The sequence below is a fragment of the Rhinolophus ferrumequinum genome, chromosome 28, assembly GCF_004115265.2.
Source record: "Rhinolophus ferrumequinum isolate MPI-CBG mRhiFer1 chromosome 28, mRhiFer1_v1.p, whole genome shotgun sequence".
Lineage (NCBI taxonomy): Eukaryota > Metazoa > Chordata > Mammalia > Chiroptera > Rhinolophidae > Rhinolophus > Rhinolophus ferrumequinum.
In genome coordinates, this window is record NC_046311.1 from 7,544,687 (window position 1) to 7,564,450 (window position 19,764).

Below are 19,764 nucleotides of genomic sequence, written 5' to 3' on the forward strand. Positions count from 1 at the left end.
TGTCCTCACACACCCTCCTGTGTCTCCTCCTCCTCGTGTAAGGACACCAGTCCTACTGGATTAGGGCCCGGCCTAACAGCCGCATTTTAACTTAATCGCCTCTTTCAAGGTCTTACCTCCAAATACGGTCACACTCTGAGGTCCTGGGGCATTAGTGCTTCAACAGATGGATTTGGGGGCACACAATTCAGCTGGTGCTCCCCAGGCTGAGACAGGCTGGGTGCCATGGGCGTGGCCTCCTCCTGTGGCTGTGGGCCCAAGACGAGGCTTCAGGCCTGGCCATCTCTCCAGTGGCCACTGCTGGAGGCCGAGGGTGGGGACCACAGGAAGCCATGAAACTCACCACCCTGTTATCTCAGAATCTGCAGAGAGAGCTTCTAGGAAGCCCCTACTCAGCAGGCAAACAGGATGTGGGCCCTTCAGGAAGGTGCAGCCTGTAGTTTATTTGGGTGGGTTTCCTGCCCGTGTGGCTTGTGGTCTCAGAGCCCTCACCTTGCCACGGCATTTTCTCATTTCATCAGCCAGTGCAGTCCCATCAGTCGTAGGCCAAGGTTTTCTGGGGGCTTTAATGGAGGAGTGGGGGGCAGGCGTGTTCTCGCTTACTGTAAAGAGACTCAGCCATCCCAGCTCTGCTCCTTGGTACCTGCCACATACAAAGAAAGCTACAGGAAAATTTGATGGTAACTCCAGCCCTGAGACATCATTCCCAAGGGGCCCTGGGCAGGGAGCCACCAAAGCCTGGCCCCTGCTGACAGTGGGTTCTCCCCTGTGGGCAGCACATCTGATGCCCACTGGCCGGCCGGCCAGAAGGACGGGTGCCCTCACCCTGGTAGGGCCCTGCTGGGCCAGGGGGAGGAAGAGAAGTTTCTGTGAGCTGGGCTGAGAAACCAAGACTATGAAACAACTGCATGTCCTTCCCGAGCATCCCCAAGACGCCTAGCCTTGTAAGAGGACCTTAATGAGATGCGTCGTTCTCCGTAACAGTAGGCTTCCTACCTCCCAGGCCTGGGTAGTACTCAGTTCAGCAAACACTGGGGCTCTCCTCCATGCAAAGGGCTCCACCCCCCTGTGGAAAACAGGATTTTTTTTTTTTTTTTAAGTTCTCTGCCTTTCCTGAGCCTGCCATTATTATGGCAGGCCTAATACATGGAACTTTACTTTTACATCCAGGCAGACTATAAGCAGGACTGTGGAAGAATTCAGGCTAGGTGCTGTGGCAGAAGAGGGGAGGGAAAGGAAGAAGAGAAAATCCAGGAAGGCCCTGTGGAGGAGGTGGCATTTAAGGCGGGCTTTGTTCGAATGGAGGGCGGCCCTGTGATGCACTGCTCAGGGCCTGGAGAAGAGGGAAAAACGGGGTGAGTACCAGTGCGAGTAAGCCCTAGAAGCCAGACAGCACCGGGGGCGTGCCAGGCACGCCAGGCAGAGTTCTGTAGTCAGGCGCGCAGTTGTGGTGGCACATGCGGCCGCTTTGGCTGGCTGCACGAGACAGAGCCAGTTCTGCCACACGCTCAGGGAGTGACCTCAGTCTGGCCACGCTCTGTCTGGCTGCCGCTCCGCCTTTCCGGGCTGACGTCAGATAGCATCCAGTTCCTGTCCTCCCCTTTTCCCACGTGCCCAGATGCATTTTGGGTACCACCCGGTTCCTTGGTCAAGGTCAGCAGGAGCAGCGCCCCGTGGTTCTCACCTGACTCCACAGAAAATCACCTGGAGAGCTTGAAAAAAGTCCCGGTAACCAGGCTGCACCCCAGACCAGCTACATCAGATCTTGGGGGCCAGGACCGAGGCATTAATAGTTTTTTTTAAGTTCCCAGGTGATTCAATGTGCAGCCAACGTTGAGACCCAGGAATATAGCTGACTTAAGAGGGGACCGTTCTGATACATGGGAGGGGGCTTGGAACCGTTGCTCACACCATGTGGCCTTAGCGACAGTACTGTTTTGTTTCCTTTATAAAGTTTGTGGTGGGACGATTCTGTCCCACCGATTGTGTGCCGACTCTGTCCATAAGCTATGTTCAGAGAACAGTTGCCTCCTCATCCTCTCTTCCCTCTGCCTCCCCCTGAGAGATAAGCAGGGACAGTGACGTACTCCGTCAGGCTGTGGCAGTGGCCACGGGATACATACGCACCCCATGTTTGGCAGGCTTCCTGCTGTTTATGGGTCATGTTTCATTTATGCACGTGTGGTGCAGATCACTCCTTCTTAAGGGCAGACATTTCAGCCTGCACATTTCAAGATGGAATAAACTGAGGGCACAGAAGGCAAGTGGGAGTGATAAAAGCAGTGCGCTGACCCAGGGTTTCACAGGCAGTGGCTTAGGAAGTGGAGGACTGGAGGTGGCAGAAGCCGGGACTCGGTCGTTTCTAGGCTGAGGCTGCCCTCTAGTGGGGAAGAGGCACAGCCAACCTGAGCGGCCGCTGCATCCTACCCGCCTGAGGGGACCGTGCAGGGTTAAAATGACTCTGAGTCCAGCCAAAGAAACAGAGACACATACCCAAGGGACACCAGCCACGCAGGCCGCCCTTCTTGGGCTCATCTTCCCTGAGACATAGAGAAATCTAGAAAACATCTACTACGTTCTGGGCACCAGAATTGCATGTAATTCTCATAAGTGTTCTCATTCCCAGACTCAGAGTTGGGAAATGAGTCATCCAGAAATGGAGACATGTAGCCAGGAGCCAAGCTGAGCTGGCTGGTTCCTGAGGCTTCACCACTGTGTGATGTCCCATCTGTTTTTTCTCTTAGAACCTAGGTGGTCCTGGAGGCCTGAGTTCAAATGCACCTCTATCGTACACAAGCTGTTTGGCCTTGAGGCAGTTGACCAACCTCTCTGAGCTTCCATTATTTTCATCTACAAACAGAGTATGATAACGTGAACCTCACCAGGGGGTCATGAGAAGTTTTGTTTAACCTCCAGTAATGCAGAAGCGATAAAGACTTGAAGAAAGCTATTGCCTCGGGATGGTGGGAGAATAGTAGGTTGCTCCACTTTCTGAATGCATCACTTTGATAATCAGACAAAAACAAAGGATGCATTAGACCACTTCCCTTTGAAAAGAGGCCGAAGCACTCACCCACATATACCAGCCCAATGAGATGGTCCCGGAGAGAATGTCGTCTCGTTTTCTCAAAGTTGTACCGGGCACATCTCCGGAGCCTTGCAGAGAAAACTGCAGACTCCCCCTGAGATGGTCTTTCACTGTGTCACGCACAGAACTCTCAGTGCCACCCTTTTTCTGCCCCTCTCAGAGCTGCCTCAGTCACTGCTAAGAAGGCAGGGTTGTCACATGAGTTCACAGTGGCCCCAGTGGCCATCCCTCCCGAGGGCAGGAAGGGATACAGAGCTGGGCAGTGCAGGTCCAGAGTATATTAGCTTCCGCCTTCACCACTCTCTGGAGGGCGGCTGAGAAGTGCCTGGTCCTTGAAATTCTCTTCCATCAGCACCTTAAATTCTACCGCCGTATATCGTTCGGTTCACTAAAAAATAGATTCTTTAGAAAATCTTACCCTTTATTTCCAGGCGTTCTATGAGGAGAGATGTGTTGGGTATTATAAAATTATTCTAAAAAAAAAATATCAACACCACATATAGAGATGGACTGAAAGGGAGTATCTAAATGAATACCAGTGTTTTCCTCTGGGCGGTGAGAGAGGCTGTTTTGTGCCATCTCCCTTATAATCGTCATAATAATTGCTAAAATCTTGAGCGCTTACTGTATGCCAGGCACTGTGGAAAGCCCTTCGTGTGCATTCATTGTTGAAACCTCGAAACAGCCTTGCGAGGTACGTCCTGTTATTATCTCCACTCTCAGGTGGAGCCTGAGGTCCAGGGAAGGGAAAGTCACTTCTCCAAGGTCACACAGCAAGGTCACAGGTGCTGGCCGCCTCTGGGTTCTCTGTTCTCGGTTACGATGCCTCTCCATCCTTGGTTTATTCTCAGATCGTTCTTCCATGAGCATGTGTTTCTTTTAAAATGATTTTGTTTTAAAAAGAGGCCTTATTTTTAAACTAAGCTATCTGGTCCCACCAATGCCAAAGCACATTGGAAGAAATACCATGCAAGTGCAACAAAGCCCAAAAGGAAATATGAAAACTATGATACTTCTTTATGTGATTCTGTCTTTTCCTCATTCTCTAAAATAAGCATCTCTTGCCAAAGTAATCAAATAAAGTAAAACTCATGAAGCAGAAAAGAAAATCTGCTGTTGGAAGTCCCAGCGAGAAGAGTAACTAACAGCTAATGGTTTTTTTTTGGTTTTTTTTTTTTTGTGTTTTTTTTTGAGAAAGTCTGTGTTTCAGGAACTTTTCTGAAGCCTTTTTGGTGCATTCGCTCCTTGAAGGCCTTCTGGGAAGGTGGGGGCTCTTGCCCCGCCCACTTTACAGAGAAGCAAACTGAGGCCTAGGGAGCATTTGTGCCATATTGAGGCAGGCGTCCTTTTCCCCCCAGCGACCCTCAGAAATACTAGCGGACTGGTCTCATTTCAAAGTGAGTAGGACCGCTGGTAGAGCTGCCTGGGTTTCTGGACACCGGTTTGGCTTTGCATGCAGTTTGTGCGTGCAGGTTGTAGCGGCCTTTGCGCCTGTGTCCCGGCCCTGGTGGGCTGTTGGCATGGACGCCAGGCCTGACATCGCTTGCTGGCATTCTGTCCTTCACACAATGCAGCGCATGCTGCCGTGGCCAGCCCTCTGATGGGCTCTTCCTCTTGTTGATTAGGGAGCAATGCAGAGCAGGCCTCCAGGGGCCTGGCTGCAGAAGCCTGGGCTCCCTAAGAGGAGGAAAAGGGGGTACCCACAGCTTCTTCCCTTCCCCGGGTCATTCTGTCATCCTGCCAAGCCATGGAGCATCAGCAGAAATGAACGTTTGTGAGGGTCTTCGTCTGTGCTGGGGTCGCACGGGGTCCTACCTCTGCTGTCCGGTATTCCTCCGTGCGGCACCCTAAAATATGTCTTCTTAGCATCTCCACTTTTCAGAGGTGGAGCCAGTTTAGACGGGATGGACTTGCCCAGGCGTGCCAGCTGGTAAATGGAGGTGCAGGAGTCACCCCCGGCCCCACCTTCTGGCAGGTGGGAGGGCCTCCTTGCTGCGTGCCTTGGTTTCTGGGGCGCCATCCATCACCCACGTGAAGGGCTTCTTCACCGTGATGCTGGTGCGTGCGGTTGCCTGTGAATAGCCGGGGTTCGGGGTTGGAGGTTTGCCCTTTAACTTGGGCTAATGGGACCCAGTGCTGCAGAGGGGCACCAGGTCCTGCTGCCACCTGGAAGCCACACGCCGTGGGGCAAGTGGCTTAACCTCTGTGGTCCTCAGTTCCTTCTTGGATGAAACTGGGAAGACAGCACCACCTCAGGGCCTGTTGGGAGAAATTGTGAGACAACACGTAAATCCCGTAGCCCGGGCCCTGGCCTCATTCAGTGAGCACGCAGTAAGGGGCCAGTAGCCGTTTGTACGTACATACTTACGTGGCACAGGCCCATGGACGTGAGAAACGTAAGTCATGTTCTGTGCAGAAAGCATGTCACAGACTGACAGATTGTTGTGAAACAAACATCCGTATGACTTACAAACAAACCAACTGCAGAACCAGCACCTAAGAACCCCACTTTCACCCCCCTGCCTTCTAGATGGTAACTTCCTCCCTCTCTCCCCCACAGCAGCAACCACCGTCCTGGTACTATTCATTTCTATACGATTTTATACTCTTTCATTCATTCAGTGTGACACACTAATGACGTGTGTGTATCACATTCCACAATCACACAAAAAATGTTTCTTAGTACTTTCATTAATTATCATATGTCACTAATAATACTACAGTTAACTAATTTGTCCTGAGCCAATAGATTCCAAATAAAAGTCTCCATTTGGATTTTCCAAATTCTTCTGGCTCTATGAGTTTCCTTACAGTTTGACTACCTACTTGTGTATCACTAAATAGTTTAGTTTTGCTGTTTTGAATTCTGGATAAGTGAGATCACGCCAGTGTGTATTCTTGCCTGTCGGTGTTCTTTTGCTTGGAATTACATCCTTTAAAATACGTCCATCTTGTTGGTGCTTTGATTTCTTTGCTGTATAGTAATCCCGTGGTATGGCGCTGTCACGATTGGTTTCTCTCTTCTCCAGTGGATGGCATTGTTGTTTGCATGTTGGGATCTCACAGTGTTGACACATGAGCATTTTTGGATGTATCTCCCAATACTGGGTGGACTTTCTGCAGAGTATTACGTAGCAGTTAGAGTTGTGGGTCATCGGGTCACCTTCCGTTTTTCAGACACTGCCCAAGGTTTGCCAGCGGCTGTCCAGTTTACACTCCTACCCCCCGTGTACATGAGTTCCAGATACCCCTCATTCTTGCCCCCCAAGTCAGTCAACCAGGAAGCCAGGGGTTTTGACTGTTTGGTTCAGTGCTGAATCCCCCTTGCTGAGAATACTGCTTGGCACACACAGAAGGATCTCAATAAATGTTGACTGGATGGATGAATATCTGAGTGTTTTCATGGGGACACCACGGGGAGAATTCAGGCTGAGGTAGTCTACCTTGCGAACAGACCAGAATTCCCCTCCAGCGGAGCTCAGATGCCCTGGGGTCACAATCATCTCCTCCCTTGTTCTTCATGTGCCATGTGGACCTGTTAGCATCCACCCTTCACGCCGGCGGCTTCGCTTACCTGGACATGTGTGTGGAAGCTCCCCATAGATGGCCAGCATCTTCAGGGAAAGGCCACTTCTTCACTCTTGTTTTTATCCCCAGCACTGACTGGAGAACTGTCAGTGCTTGGGAAATGTCTAGCATAGTGAAATTTAGTTAGAGACTCTGCATTTTAATTTGAGCTCAATACTTTTCCAAAATGATCCAATTCTAGGTACTCTATCCACCAGCTACTCACCGCCTGTGCCTAGTTCCATCTTTGCAAGTGCTGTGGAAAAAAAGAGCTGGAGTCCTGAAACTACTATTATAATCACAGCACATAGCAACCCCAAAATGCGGGGGGAAATGCAAAATTGAAATGAATAAATACCTAATTAAATGTTCTCAAGCATACCATTATGTCAGCTTTGTTACTTGCTAAATTTAATGCCGATAAACATTTCATTACATTTGAAAATAATTTGTGGCTTCAGTTTTTCTCACTTTACAAAATTCCTGAGTTTGCACAGTGAGTGCTGAGAAATCTTAGCCAACCGTAAATTAAATGAATTGCATAACACCAAATAAGTGTAAAAACAAAATTATAAAAATCCCTTCACAGAATGTTTATGGCAGAAAAAAATGTTTAATGATAGACATGTCTGTATTTTAATGTTTGATATGATGTGGGATAGAGTCCTGTAAAAATAAGTGTACTTGGTGCCCACAAATATTTTAAAGCAACCTACCAAAATATTATAGAATTCCTGCGTAATACAAAATGTTTCAGTAGAGTTTCCAAAGAATTAGAAATACAAGCTTTCCCTCTCTCGGGTTTTTAAACTAATTCCCTTTATGTCATTTGTAAGATCAGGCAATTTGTCTGATTGATGTAACATAATTTCCTTGACCTTTGACTCTTTTGCTCATAGAATGGCCTCTGTTTTTGTCATCTAATCTTTGTTTCATCTTCTTTTTTCAGGAATCCTGTTCACGATGCTGGTATTCGGACCAGCCTGTGGATTTATCCTGGGCTCTTTGTGTACCAAAATCTACGTGGACGCTGTCTTCATTGATACAAGTAAGGAATACCTCTCAATTTCTAACCGCCATCCACAAGCGTTTCCTCCCTTGTAAAGGAGCTGTCAGCCTGTGGGTTCTCAGACCTCCCTCTAAGCGGCAGCGTCCACCTCTGTAGCTGCTGTCTCACCTGAGGTTAGAAGGGAGGAGCGTGAGGTGTGGATTCAGAGGGCCTAGTCCCTCACATCTGCATTCTGCCAGGGTCTACCTGGAGGCTGACTAACCCCCTATACTTGATTTTACTCCTCAACTCTGTATTTTCCTCTCCTGTAAATGAAGCGTAATGATAATTATCTCTGCCTGCAGGGCTATTGTAAGAATTGAATGAGGATAGATGTGGAAGTGCCTGCCATATACACATACTCATTGAATGTTGGTCCATCGACCTATATGAGGACCCTACTTTATAAACTAAAAGTTGGAGCATGTGTTCTGGAAGTGCAGGTGTACGAATGGGTCAGTGAGACAGAATATTTGAAAACCTTTCCTGTATGGTGGCCTTTGGAAACACACCACATCTCAAAACCATTTCAATCAACTCTTCTTGTATTATTGGCGGAAAGAGCAGGTGTGTTTCTCATATTGCTCCAGACCTGCCCCTCCCACCCACCCACAATTCCTTAGCACACTTTGATTGAACAGTGTGCTAATCAGGCTGGGCTAGGTCATGCGTGATAACAAATAATCCCCAAATCTAAGTGATTTTATACAACCAAAGTTTATATCTCGGTCACACTGCATGTCCAGTGCAGGTTGGTGGTGCTGGGGAGAGTGAGACTTGGCTCATCACTCACTCCAGGACCGTGGATCACAGAGGTGTCGTCTGACCCCAGTCTGCACAGTTGCCACAGCAGGAAAACAGCCTGTGGCAGGTTGCACACTGGCTCTCAAAACCGCTCCTCAGAAATGACACACATAGTTTCTGCTCACATTTCAGTGGCCAGAGCAACTCAGTGGTGTATCAGTTTTCTATTGCTGTGTAACAAATGACCCCACACTTAGTGACTTAGAACAACAGTTGTTACCTCACGGCTTGTTTTTGTGAGTCTGGAATCCAGAAGCGGCTTAGCTGGGTGGTTCTGGCGCAGGGTCTGGCATGAGGCTACAATCAAGACGTCGACCTGGTCTGTAGTCAGCTCAGAGCTCACCTGGAGGAAGATCCACTTTCAGGCTCCCTCCCTGGGGTCTCTTTATGGGGCCACCTCACCAAGGCTCCCCTGGAGTGAACAACCCAAGAGGAGATGAGAGAGAGCACTTGAGGGAGAAGCCACAGGCCTTTTATAACCCAGTCTCACGAGTGACGGCTCATTGCTTCTGCTGCATCCTGTGTGTTAGAAGCAAGCCACTTGTTCTGGTCTAGACTCAACAGACGGGATCATTACCCAAGGACGTGATTACCAAGTGGTTGGGGTCGTTGAAGACTATCTTAGACACTGTCTACCATAGGTGGTCACAGCTCAACCGTGTGCCCGGAAGAGGACACTGTATTCCTGTGCAGTTAACGAAGTGGGTAGAGAAGCCATGTTTCCTTTCTCTCTGAAAACAGCGTGCAGGAAGCCATTCCAGCTTCCCTTATGCCGATCTATCATCGGGATCAATAAGGACTCCCAGCCCCTGCGTTCTCAATCTATCATCTCTTGACAGTGCTAAATTTACTAATTCACCCCAAAGAAATAATGCGGCTTTAAATCCAATCAAGTCACTTTGTGATTCACTCCATTAATCTCGCTGATATATTTACTTGTAGCTAATGATGTTACAAATTTCCAAGTGGAGGGGAAAAAAAGAGTCAAACGCAGCCTTATTTATTTATTCTTTTAAAGTGCTGGGTCCGTCTGGGAGGTGATTGAACGCTGCTGCTGTTTTGTGGGTTGGCCCTGTCAGTCCTAATCCAAGCAGGATGAGGGTTAGAGAAACAGCACAAGAAGCGACTCAGCTGCCATCTTGCTTATGTGGACAAAAACCAGCTTCCGCCACTTCACCAAGGTAGCACAAGGCAGGAATAACAGAAAGGGGTTCAGAAGGGGCCGCATCCCAGTGTCACCCGCACGGAGAAGCCACATGGCTGGGCTGCACCTTTTGCCCTCAGCATACCAGCTGAGGTTCCTTTGAATCAAGGCCTGTGGACGATCAGAATCTTTGAACCAAAAAGAACCGCAGACATCGTTCTCTTCCAACTCTTTCATTTTGCAAATGTGGAAAGTGAGGCCCAGAGAAGGACAGGGATGTCCCCAGTCTAAGGGACATATCTATATAAGCCCAGGCCTCCCGAGCAAGTGTGCAGGTATTTCCACTTCAAGAGTCCCCTGCACTAAGCTGCCTCCTGGGAATGAAACAGCATCTTTTCTCCGCGCCTGGAATGACCCAGCAGTAGGTGGGTAGCTGGAGGTCCCCTCAGGGTGCCGTGCCTTTGCTCAGGTCGTTTCCTCAGCGAGGAGTGCTGCCCCACCCCCTTGTAGCCAACAGCTTTCCTCCTCCCGCAAGGCCCCGTGTGAAGCCATTTCCTCAGGGTTTGGCTCATTAGCAGTTTGAGCCGACTCGCCGTGAGTAAGGCAGATGGGTGCGTTTCCATGCGTCCGGGCATCTTGCTGAAGGCAGCTTCCCCTCCCCCACAAACGAGTTGACGGCGTGTCTGACCTGCTGTGTCTCTAAGACTCGGAAGGATGCCTTGTGAGTCCCTCTTTGTCTCCTTTCTGGAGGCGCCGGCAGGGCCGGTGCTGCCCTTCGCCAGTAGAGGGCAGAAGAATATAACTTATTCTGTTAGGGAGCCGGCCATGGAATCTGGAGTTCCCAGCAGTTTCTAACCTTGTGGCTGAAACTTGTTGTGAGTGGGCTGTATTTTGAGGAGGGTGTTCTCAGTTTTTTTAGGGATGACTCTCCCCTATCGTTTCCTCACCTGCTAAGACAGAGCCCCTCTTAAGGACTGTCCATCCCAGGGGAGCATGTCCTTAAGCATATAGGGGCCACGCACGCAGAGGGCCCCATGCTTCTAGAAGCCCAGCTGAGAGCCAGGAGGGGGACCGGGAAAGCAGCGGCCTGGAACTGTGGGGAGGGGGCCCGGCAGGTCCATGGGGGGGCCCTGTCCTGGGGCAGATGGAGGAGAGGATGTGCCTTCCCGAGAATACACATATAAACACACATGTAAACAAGATGTAAACAAAGCATTCAGTGGGGTTGGAAGGGAGAAACCAGTGAGGAAGGCCAAGCGACATCTGAGTAGGTGAAGTGGGGTGCTGGGGAACGGGTTTGTAGGAACGGCGGCTATGGGGTGGAGAGACCCCAGGGGCACCTCCCTGGGAGGGCTCCACTGGCTGCATTTACACACAGGGATTCTGCCGTTGCTGCTTTTCCTGTGTATGTGGTCCCGGCGTGGCTTCCTTTGCCTCTCTCTTCTTAAGGAGACAGGAGGCCGCCTCTGGCAGCAGGGGAAGGAACAATGGTGCCTCCAGCATTCTTTCTTAGAAATAGCTTTGTAAAACTGAGACCAGTGGAGAATAGGACCTAGAACAAAGGAGGACGTGGTAGCAGAGTGCCCCAAAGCGTTGAAGTGACCAGCCTTAACCTCGTGGGCTTAACTGAAAAGGCTTGCCAAGGACAGCAGCCTGAATGGAGCGCTCATCAAAGTTGTACCAGGGTTACCGCATTTGACCTTCAGGTAGGAGTTCCCACTGGAACTCTTCTCCCCTTAACAGGTGAGGCGTCCCCAGGTGGTGATGAGCTCTGAGTTCTGGCACTGGAATCAGACCTCCATTTGAATCCCGACTACACCCCTTAGGAACGTGTGCCCCTGGGGCCATTTCTCCTCAGGGCTCTGTGCGGCCCACTTAGCACAGGCCTGGCGTGTGGTAGGCACACGGTAAAGTCACGTGTGCTGAGGAACCCAGGAGGCTGACTCATGTCCACGGCTCGTAGGACTCCAGCTCCAGACCTGTCTGTCCCCAAACTGAGTGGCTGGCGTCCCTGAACCGTCTCCGGGGATGAAGCCAGCAGGCACCTTTCCTTGGGCAAAGGCCTTGCTGGCCGGCCCTCCCCTCACTCACCAGCACATCCATACAGACTCGTCGGAAGGCGTGTACCAGCCAGCCCCGTAGCGCTGTGGCTGTGTGGTGTTTGCAGCTAGAATACAGCCTGTCTGTCTCGTTGCTCCATGAATAAGGTCAGCAAGCCGAGAGCCCCCACTCTGCCGTCGCAGGGCTGGCTGCTGTCGCCGGCATCCTGCTTATGGGACATTAGCCCAGTGGCTGGGATTCTGAGGGTTCCACACCGCCCTCCACCCTCAGCCCCTTTCTGTCCCCGCTTTCTAATTAGGTCTGTAATGAGACTCTTGGAACACTCGAGTCCCCTAGCAAAAGTTTCACAAAATAGGTTAGGCAGATAGGTAAATGGACTGAAAGGAAAAAAGAAAAAGAAGACTGCCCAGAGAGCCATAGTATTGCTTACACATCACTGTGGCCCGAGAGTAAGAAGTTAACGTCCCCCATTGGCTGCAGTCTGTCCTCTCAGCCTCAGGTACCCTCCTGGTTGGGTTAGTGGGTTGGTTGGTTGGTTGGTTTCAAGCTGGTTCAACCCTAGTTCCAGTGATTTTTCTTTCAAACCCATAATGGTAATAATGGGCCTCGGAAATGGGAGGAAATCTCAACCCCATATGTTTACATGACCTTCAACAGAGGGAGCAAACGACCGCCAGAAGCTTAATCAGCCTACCCAACAAAACCACAAAAACACTCTGAATGTCGGATTCCAACCCATGTTCCTAGACATGGAAGGGTTAGAAAAATGGATCTGAGTCAAGATACCTGTGCGAAAACAGGACCACACCGGGCTGGCCTCATGGCAGGCAGACATTTCCATCGTGGTGACTCAGTGTGGCGCTCTCCTTGCTCCACTAGTCCCGTTCCAGCGTCTTTCCTCAGTGCCTGGAATGACCGAAGGGCGGACAGGTGGCTGGAGGGAGCTCTGCCCGCCCCCTCACAGTGCCCTGGAGATGCCAGGCCTGGGACACCGTCCCCACCCTGTTCTTTTCAGCATCTTTCTTCATCCATGGTTCTCGTTCCATTGGCAGGTTGATCCATCTAAGTAAATGAGACAGATTGGTGCTTTTCAGTTTTATTCTGGGCATCCAACTGACAGAAGCACTCGCCAAAAGGCTGGGACTGCAGTCATTTTTTTTATTAAACATCAAGACGCTAACTAGAACCAGAGAAGACAAGAGGTTTTCACGCCTTGCCCCCAAACTGTACCTAAAACAATACTTTTGTTATCCCAAGCCTGCCTGGGACCACTATTCTTAAAGAACATGGATTTTTATTCCCTAAGCCTTTTGTAAAAGTCAGGGCAGGCTCGGTTCTGCTTCGGTAACAAACATCCCTAACAACTCAGTGACTTGGACAACTAAAGGCTTATTTTTCGCTCGTGCCATATGCCCAGTGCAGATCAGCAGGGACACTTTGCTCATTGCAGCCTCCTGGGTACCATCTTAGGAGGAATTCACATGTTTCCATGGTCAGGCAGGGAAGAGCGTGGCCAGTGATGCATCAGCTCCTAAGTATCTACCTCCACACAAGCGACGTGACCCGTGTCCCCTGCCAATCTCTTGGAAGCACTGTGGCACATGGCCGCACCAAACTTCACAGTGGGGGAGGTGTGACCCTCTTTGTTCTCAGAAGAGGATACCCAAAGGCAGACATCGGTAACGTCCACCACACCGTTCTTTGCCAGCCAACACGGACAGCTCTCCTTCCACATTGATAATACAAGAGCTGAGTGTGTGGAGGGAGATTCTCGCCATAACTAGCCAAATGCCTCATGAAAAAATTACCATTCGTTGTGGAAATGCATAGAGAAAGGAAGTGTGCCTGACACAAGATGTCTCTCAAACCGTTTCAAGCATCAGTTGTGTTCCTAGAACCAGTATCAGACGGAAACTCTGCTCACTAAGCCGACCCTGTCCTGAGAGCAACATGCAACAAAGCCCCCTGGTTTCTTCTCGGCGTGTTATTCCTCTCCCTGCCACAGGGCTCTGGGTATTTGAAATGGAGGGGAGGATATCACCCACAGTCGTCAACTGTGGTTGTTCTAAGATCTCCAAAATCCTGCCCTCCACACACCTGCCTGCAGACCCTTCCCCTCCCCTTGCCCGAGTGGCTGGCACACCCTGTCTTACAAAGGGAGCAAGTGTCAGCTTTCCACCCACACGCAAGTGCCTGCAGGGAGTGAGCTGACACACTCACATAAACAGCCACCACCCCCATGGCAGCCTCTCTCCTTAGGATGTTTTCTCACACAGGAAGAGCGTCACTAACTTCCTTACTAAAATAGGACCCTCCACGTGCTACTAATTTTATTCCCGCAAACAACTGCCAGGATTTCTCTCTCTACTGGCTCACATCTGCCAGCATTCACTTCCTCTTTCCTGGTGCCCGCAGACAGCAGAGCTGCTTCTCACCATGCTTGTTTTCATTCATCGCTCCTCAGTGGGTGAAGAAAACTGTGAATGAATGGTGCAAACATTCGTGCTCAGCGACCCTAGGCAATCTTACTTCCTTTTCTTATTTGCATAAAGATGCTTTCGAGAACACCTCTTGTTTTTCCGTGCCATCCCCTTCTTCAAATATCTGTATCTTAAAATTCCCATTCATATAAATGTATGCCTAAAACGGGAAATAATAAGAGCGCCTACTATGTGTCGGGTGCTTCTTGCTCATTCCCTTACCCTTGCAAGCACACTAGGTGGACGTCATTTTTATGTTGCAAATGACGGAACTAAAGCTCAGAGATGGTGGGGAACTTGCCCAGTGTCATATGCTAGTAAGTGGCAGAGCTGGGATTCCACACCAAACCCACCAAAGCTTACACGCTCTCCTCTCCAGCGTGCAGCTTCGCAAAAGCATCTGGTCTGTTGCAGTGCCCTGGGTATTGCTCCTGGGCTAATGTCCAGGTCCCCAGCGGAGACCACCAATATCCCAAATGGCCACCTCCCAGAAGAGTTGGTTTATTACACAAAGCACAGGAATTAACCATCTACCCAGGGCCCTCGGGGAGCTGAAAACAAAGTTCAGACAAGCGAGAGGGATCGCTGGTGTCCCAGAGTGGTCAAGAGCGTAGCCTCTGGCATCTGAATGCCTGTGTTCCATCTTTATGGACTTGGGCAAGGTCCCTCATTTGTGAGCCTCGATTTCTCCATCGGTACAAAACGGGTAATAAAATACTGTACCTCTTAGGGTTGTGGGAAAGATTGACACGAACACTTAAGAACGCACTCTGCGTAAGGCCCGACACAGAGGAAGCCTTCAATACATGACAGCTGGCGTTGTCGTCAGGGGGAGCTAAAGAGTCTTCAGAGAGAGCTTTTTCCAAGTAGTGGTCATCTGGTGTCTGTGGTCATGTTTCTGTCCGTCCGTCTGGTCCGTGCCTGCAGCCCTGTTAGTCGTTAGCTCCTAGGCCGGGGCCCAGGTCTCCGAGATTTCCTTCTAGGCCCCAGGGTTAGCGATCGTTGTCAGAGAGACATTGCTCAGCAGCTCATCTGGGAGTGCTGCTATGAGGCAATTGGAGAGAGAGGGGCAGCCATCCACCAAGGGGTAAGCTGTAGTTTACGTCTTCATGACTTCTGCTGGCACGTCAAAGAAATAACAGTACGAGACCGCCAAACCGCGTTCAGACTACTTTTAAGCTTGTAAGTGGGTTGCAAAGCTTTCCAGTGGAGGACTGGCCCCAAACCACAGGCCGCCGCCTCTGCACTCACAGCGTGGAAGCAGGCCCCTAGCTGTAAATATTATGCTAACGTCGACGACATGCTTGAATTCATACCAGGCACTCTTCTGAGCACTTGTGTCTGGTGTGGCTCGTTCGGTCTCCCCAAAACTCGATAAGGATTGTCGTCATCATCAGTGTTGTACAGAGAAGTCAGCTGAGGTGTAGAGAGTTCACGTCACTGGCCTGAGGTCGCACGGCGACACGTGAGCAGGATTTCAGGCATCCTGGCTCTTCTGCTCGGCGCTGCCCTTTAGGTTTTGTGAACCCGATTTAATACAGGGCCTGGGGCATTGAATGGGATCTCAGATTAGCTGCTTTTTGGGGGGTACGAGTGAGTCTACATAGTAGTGAAAACGTACCCTTGAACAATCCATGTTTCTGTTTCCTTGTGTTTTTGTTAGCACACCTTGGCAGTTCTGCCAAGCCAGTCAGTTCCGGACTAAATTCAGAGGGTGTCTGGCTCCTCACTGTTTTTGTTGAGACTGATACCAGCACAGAACAGACAAGAAAATTAAGGCGGGAAGGCAGTCAAGTCTTCAGCTTTGGGAGAAACAGCAGCACCCGTGGGGAACGACAGGCTGCTTTGCCTGGCGTTCCGTGCCCCCGCGCCAGGCCCTTTGCAAGGCCATCGGCCCCTCTGCGCTGCTGACCCAAACACCTCAGCCAAACGCGGCCCCTCTGCATCCCCCCCGCTGACTTTCCTTCTTTCTTGTTGCAGGTAACCTGGACATCACTCCGGACGACCCCCGCTGGATCGGAGCCTGGTGGGGTGGCTTTCTGCTCTGCGGTGCCTTACTCTTCTTCTCTTCCCTCTTGATGTTCGGGTTCCCACAGTCTCTGCCCCTGCACTCAGACCCCGCCATGGAGAGCGAGCAGGCCATGCTCCCCGAAAGAGAGTACGAGAGACCCAAGCCCAGCAACGGGGTCCTGCGGCACCCCCTGGAGCCAGACAGCAGTGCCTCCTGCTTCCAGCAGCTGAGAGGTAAAGGCGCCTCGTCTGTGGGTAGCCAGAGTAATGGGGTGACGGATGGCAGTGGGGGAAGGGTAGCACCAGGACTGGGTGCTGGGGACTTGAGGCAGAGTTGTACTTGTTTTGCATGATTTGCTTCTCCAGTCCCGCGTGTGACTTATTTCTGGGAAGCCGGTGACCTCATTTGCTTAAATAAAAGTTTAGTGAAGGGGCAGCAGACTAATGCTCCTAGCAGAGGCCCCCATGGCTAGCATAGCACCTGATGTACAAGAAATATAAATGTTTGCAGAAGCGAGAAAGTGAAAGAGGGAAGGAGGATGCTAGACATTTCGTGGAACGCTCTGGAACTCTTTCAGGCCACTTATAAGCCCATTGAAGCAGTAAAGGACTTTTGAAGTTAGCGTCCTTTGCCTGATACAGGCATTCTTAAAAAGCCACTTCCAACGTGCATTTCTTTAGATTTACTCTGTCCTTTCATCCCCTCCATGAAAGATGAGAGATGTGTTCCTCTGGAAAGAAATATTAGCTCAGTCTTAATAACAAAGTCACACTTTAGAATGCCGCAAAGTGCTCACGATCATTTCTTAAAGGAAAAAAAAAGATTCATCTTTTCTGACAAAATGGTGAAGTACAGTGATGCCGCATGCGAATGAGACACACACACACACACACACACGCACACACGCACGCACGCACTTCCACGTCTGGCACGTTTGGTCTCTTAGAGGCGAGGAACATGACAGCGTAGCATCAGAAGCTCCTTTGTGTCTGTAACCACCCCCCCACACACACACACACCCCACTCTCTCTCACACACTGTGAGGTGTGCACAGCACTCCTGAGGTCACAGGACCCCTGAATTCAGGTCCCCTGAAGAACCTGCTGCGTTTTAGAAATGAGGAGCGAGGCTGGGGCACCGCTTCCCAGGCAGCTGCGGAGGGAGACAGAGGGACGGTCACCGCTTTGTAGGGACTGGGTACACAGATGGGCTGGCCTTCGGCAGCGGCGCGACTGAAAATCTGGTGCAGGTCTCTTTCCTGAGCTCCTGTGTCCCGAGGCGTCCCTTCTGTGGGGACGCTGGAGGAGCGTGGGGAGGACTCAGGCTGCACGCAGACCCCATCCGCGGCTCTGCGACCCTTCACTTCTCCCGCGTCTTCTCCCCGAGTGTCCAAGTGACAGTGCGGCCATGAGAGCTATAGCACTGCCCGCAGACGACTGGTACTGGTACCCGTTAGTCCCTGAGGAATCGAGAGAACTTGTGCTAATTCCCAGAAAGGACGGAGGTAATCACCTCATGTTGTGTCAGACCCCATGTTCCACGATGGCGTCTACCAAAGCTGTTGTTTGAAAGTATCCATAGATACTACAGTTCGTCTTCCTGAGCTCCAAAGACTTTGGCGCATTGTGTCCTCTTTGGTTGTTTTGGCTTGGACCCCCAGGAAGATGTGCTTAATAAAAGAGCCGCCCCCCCACCAAATCAGGCCCACTTCGGGAGCCCCCTGGTGGCCAGAGGGGGAATGCCAGCTGCTCCCCTAATAGCACTGCCAGCCGCCCTGCGGCCCAGTAAGCAGATGCCCAGGAGTAAGGGGGGCTGGCATGAGAGCAGGCCTTGTGAGGGGTCACTGTGGCCCTGCGTCGGGGACGGTCTTTCTAGGTCTCTCCTCATCCCACTTGATGGCCCTGTCTTTGTGGCTCTGATTACAAGAGCTGCACCCATAGTCTCTCGTCTTTCATCTCAGGGCATACAAAGATGAAAAAGATGCAATCTTGGCATCAAAGGGCTCTCCATCCAGTGTAGGGACAGACCAGCCCAGTGCTGAGCAGCACAGAAATACAGGGGCAGGCAGAGAAGAGCCCACCTCTTGGGTCCGAGGCGTAGGTGAGAGATGTCACAGCCTCAGGATTCTTGGGTTATAATTCAGTTGCCTGTGAACTTCTTTGTTTAATTCAGTCAGTATTTGCTGACACCCTACTGACCTCTCTAGAGGCACAGCAGTGACTGAGGCAGCTTGTATCATTTTTCCATGGGAGACAGGGTTCTTGCCGCATGGACATTTCCACCAAATGCACCATGCAGTGGTCCCTGGTGCCCAGACGCCTCATCCACTTTGCAGCCTCGAAAGCTCGGTAGTGTCCCTGCAGCGTGCCAGCTACCCGTTCGTGGGTGCCGATAAGCTGGGCAGCGTTGCACAGAGCAGAGGAATTAACATTGCTCTAAAAATCTATATGTTGCGGTTTCTCATCTGTTTCATTTGAACTCACAAATAGGTTTCCTCTTCAGCCATCAGTCTGCGTCCCTGCCATGCGATCCACATAGAGTCCCCTGAGGAGAGCCGGCATTGCCCCGAGAGCACCCCCTTTGTCCCTCTCCCTGCTGGGACCGAGGTGGTCTCCCCCACTCCTGGCAGAGTGTACTAGAACTCCGGCTGCCAGCTCCTAGCACAGATGGGCCCTAAAACAATGGGTCTTCTTGTCGGGGCTGCGTCCTAGAAGGCAGGGAAGGACCGACCCGCTGCGAGCGTTGTGGGCGTGTCCTGACCCTCTGATGGGCTTTCGAGCTGGATGAGTGTCACTGAGCCAGCCAGCGGTTGAAAATCTGAAGGCAGAGCCCTGCCTTTGATCATTGAGAGAGCGGAGCCATCAGAAGCTGAGCACTCTTGTCTCTGTGCTTCCCGCTGACTGCCAAGTGGCCTCTTCCTGTCCCAGAAAATGTAGCTGCACTTGGGGGTGTTGGGGGCAGCGGATAGCTGAGCTGGTGGGGCAGCGGGTGGGGCTTCAGGCTCAGACTTCAACTCTAGCCTCCAAGTGCAGAGGGTGGTTTTGACTTCCAAAGCACTAGGTCCCCCAGTCCAGCTGATGAGGTGTGTGTCACTAACCTCCGTGCCACCCATCGGGACAGCTGGGCCTGCACCCACGTCCCCGGACTTTGAGCTCATCCCACTGTTTTCTACAAGGATTCACTCAACTGTTAATGAACTGACTGAAAAGGAAAAAGGGAATGAGCCTGGGGCTGATGGAAGGAAAGCCCTTCCCCTCGGCGACTTGCGGCACCACCTGCTCCTTTTCCAAAGGAGGAAATGCTGAGGACCTGTGCTTTTAGGGGAGATGAAATCTGCCTGGGCCGATACCTTCTCCACCCACCCCCCCTTCCACCCCTCCAAAATGCCACCATCACCAGGTTCTGCCGATCTTACCACCTAAATCTTTCTCCAGCCTACTCTTGGTACCATGCACCAGTCTGCCCTGACCCCTGTGGTCTGTTATCCACACGATGGTGGTTTTAGGACACACAGGATCCTGTCGCCACCTCCTGGGTAAAGTGATCGAGGCAGAGCCCGTC

The 19,764-nt window shown here is 51.1% G+C and overlaps 1 protein-coding gene across 1 annotated transcript in view; it reads left to right on the forward strand.

Moving 5' to 3' along the window:
- Positions 1–19,764, forward strand: part of SLCO3A1 (solute carrier organic anion transporter family member 3A1) — a gene marked incomplete in the record, with an annotated part of 298,673 nt that overhangs the window by 179,686 nt on the left and 99,223 nt on the right. The window contains 2 exon segments of the mRNA XM_033100074.1: positions 7,605–7,703; positions 16,173–16,436. Of these exon segments, the coding sequence (XP_032955965.1) occupies positions 7,605–7,703; positions 16,173–16,436 (363 nt within the window).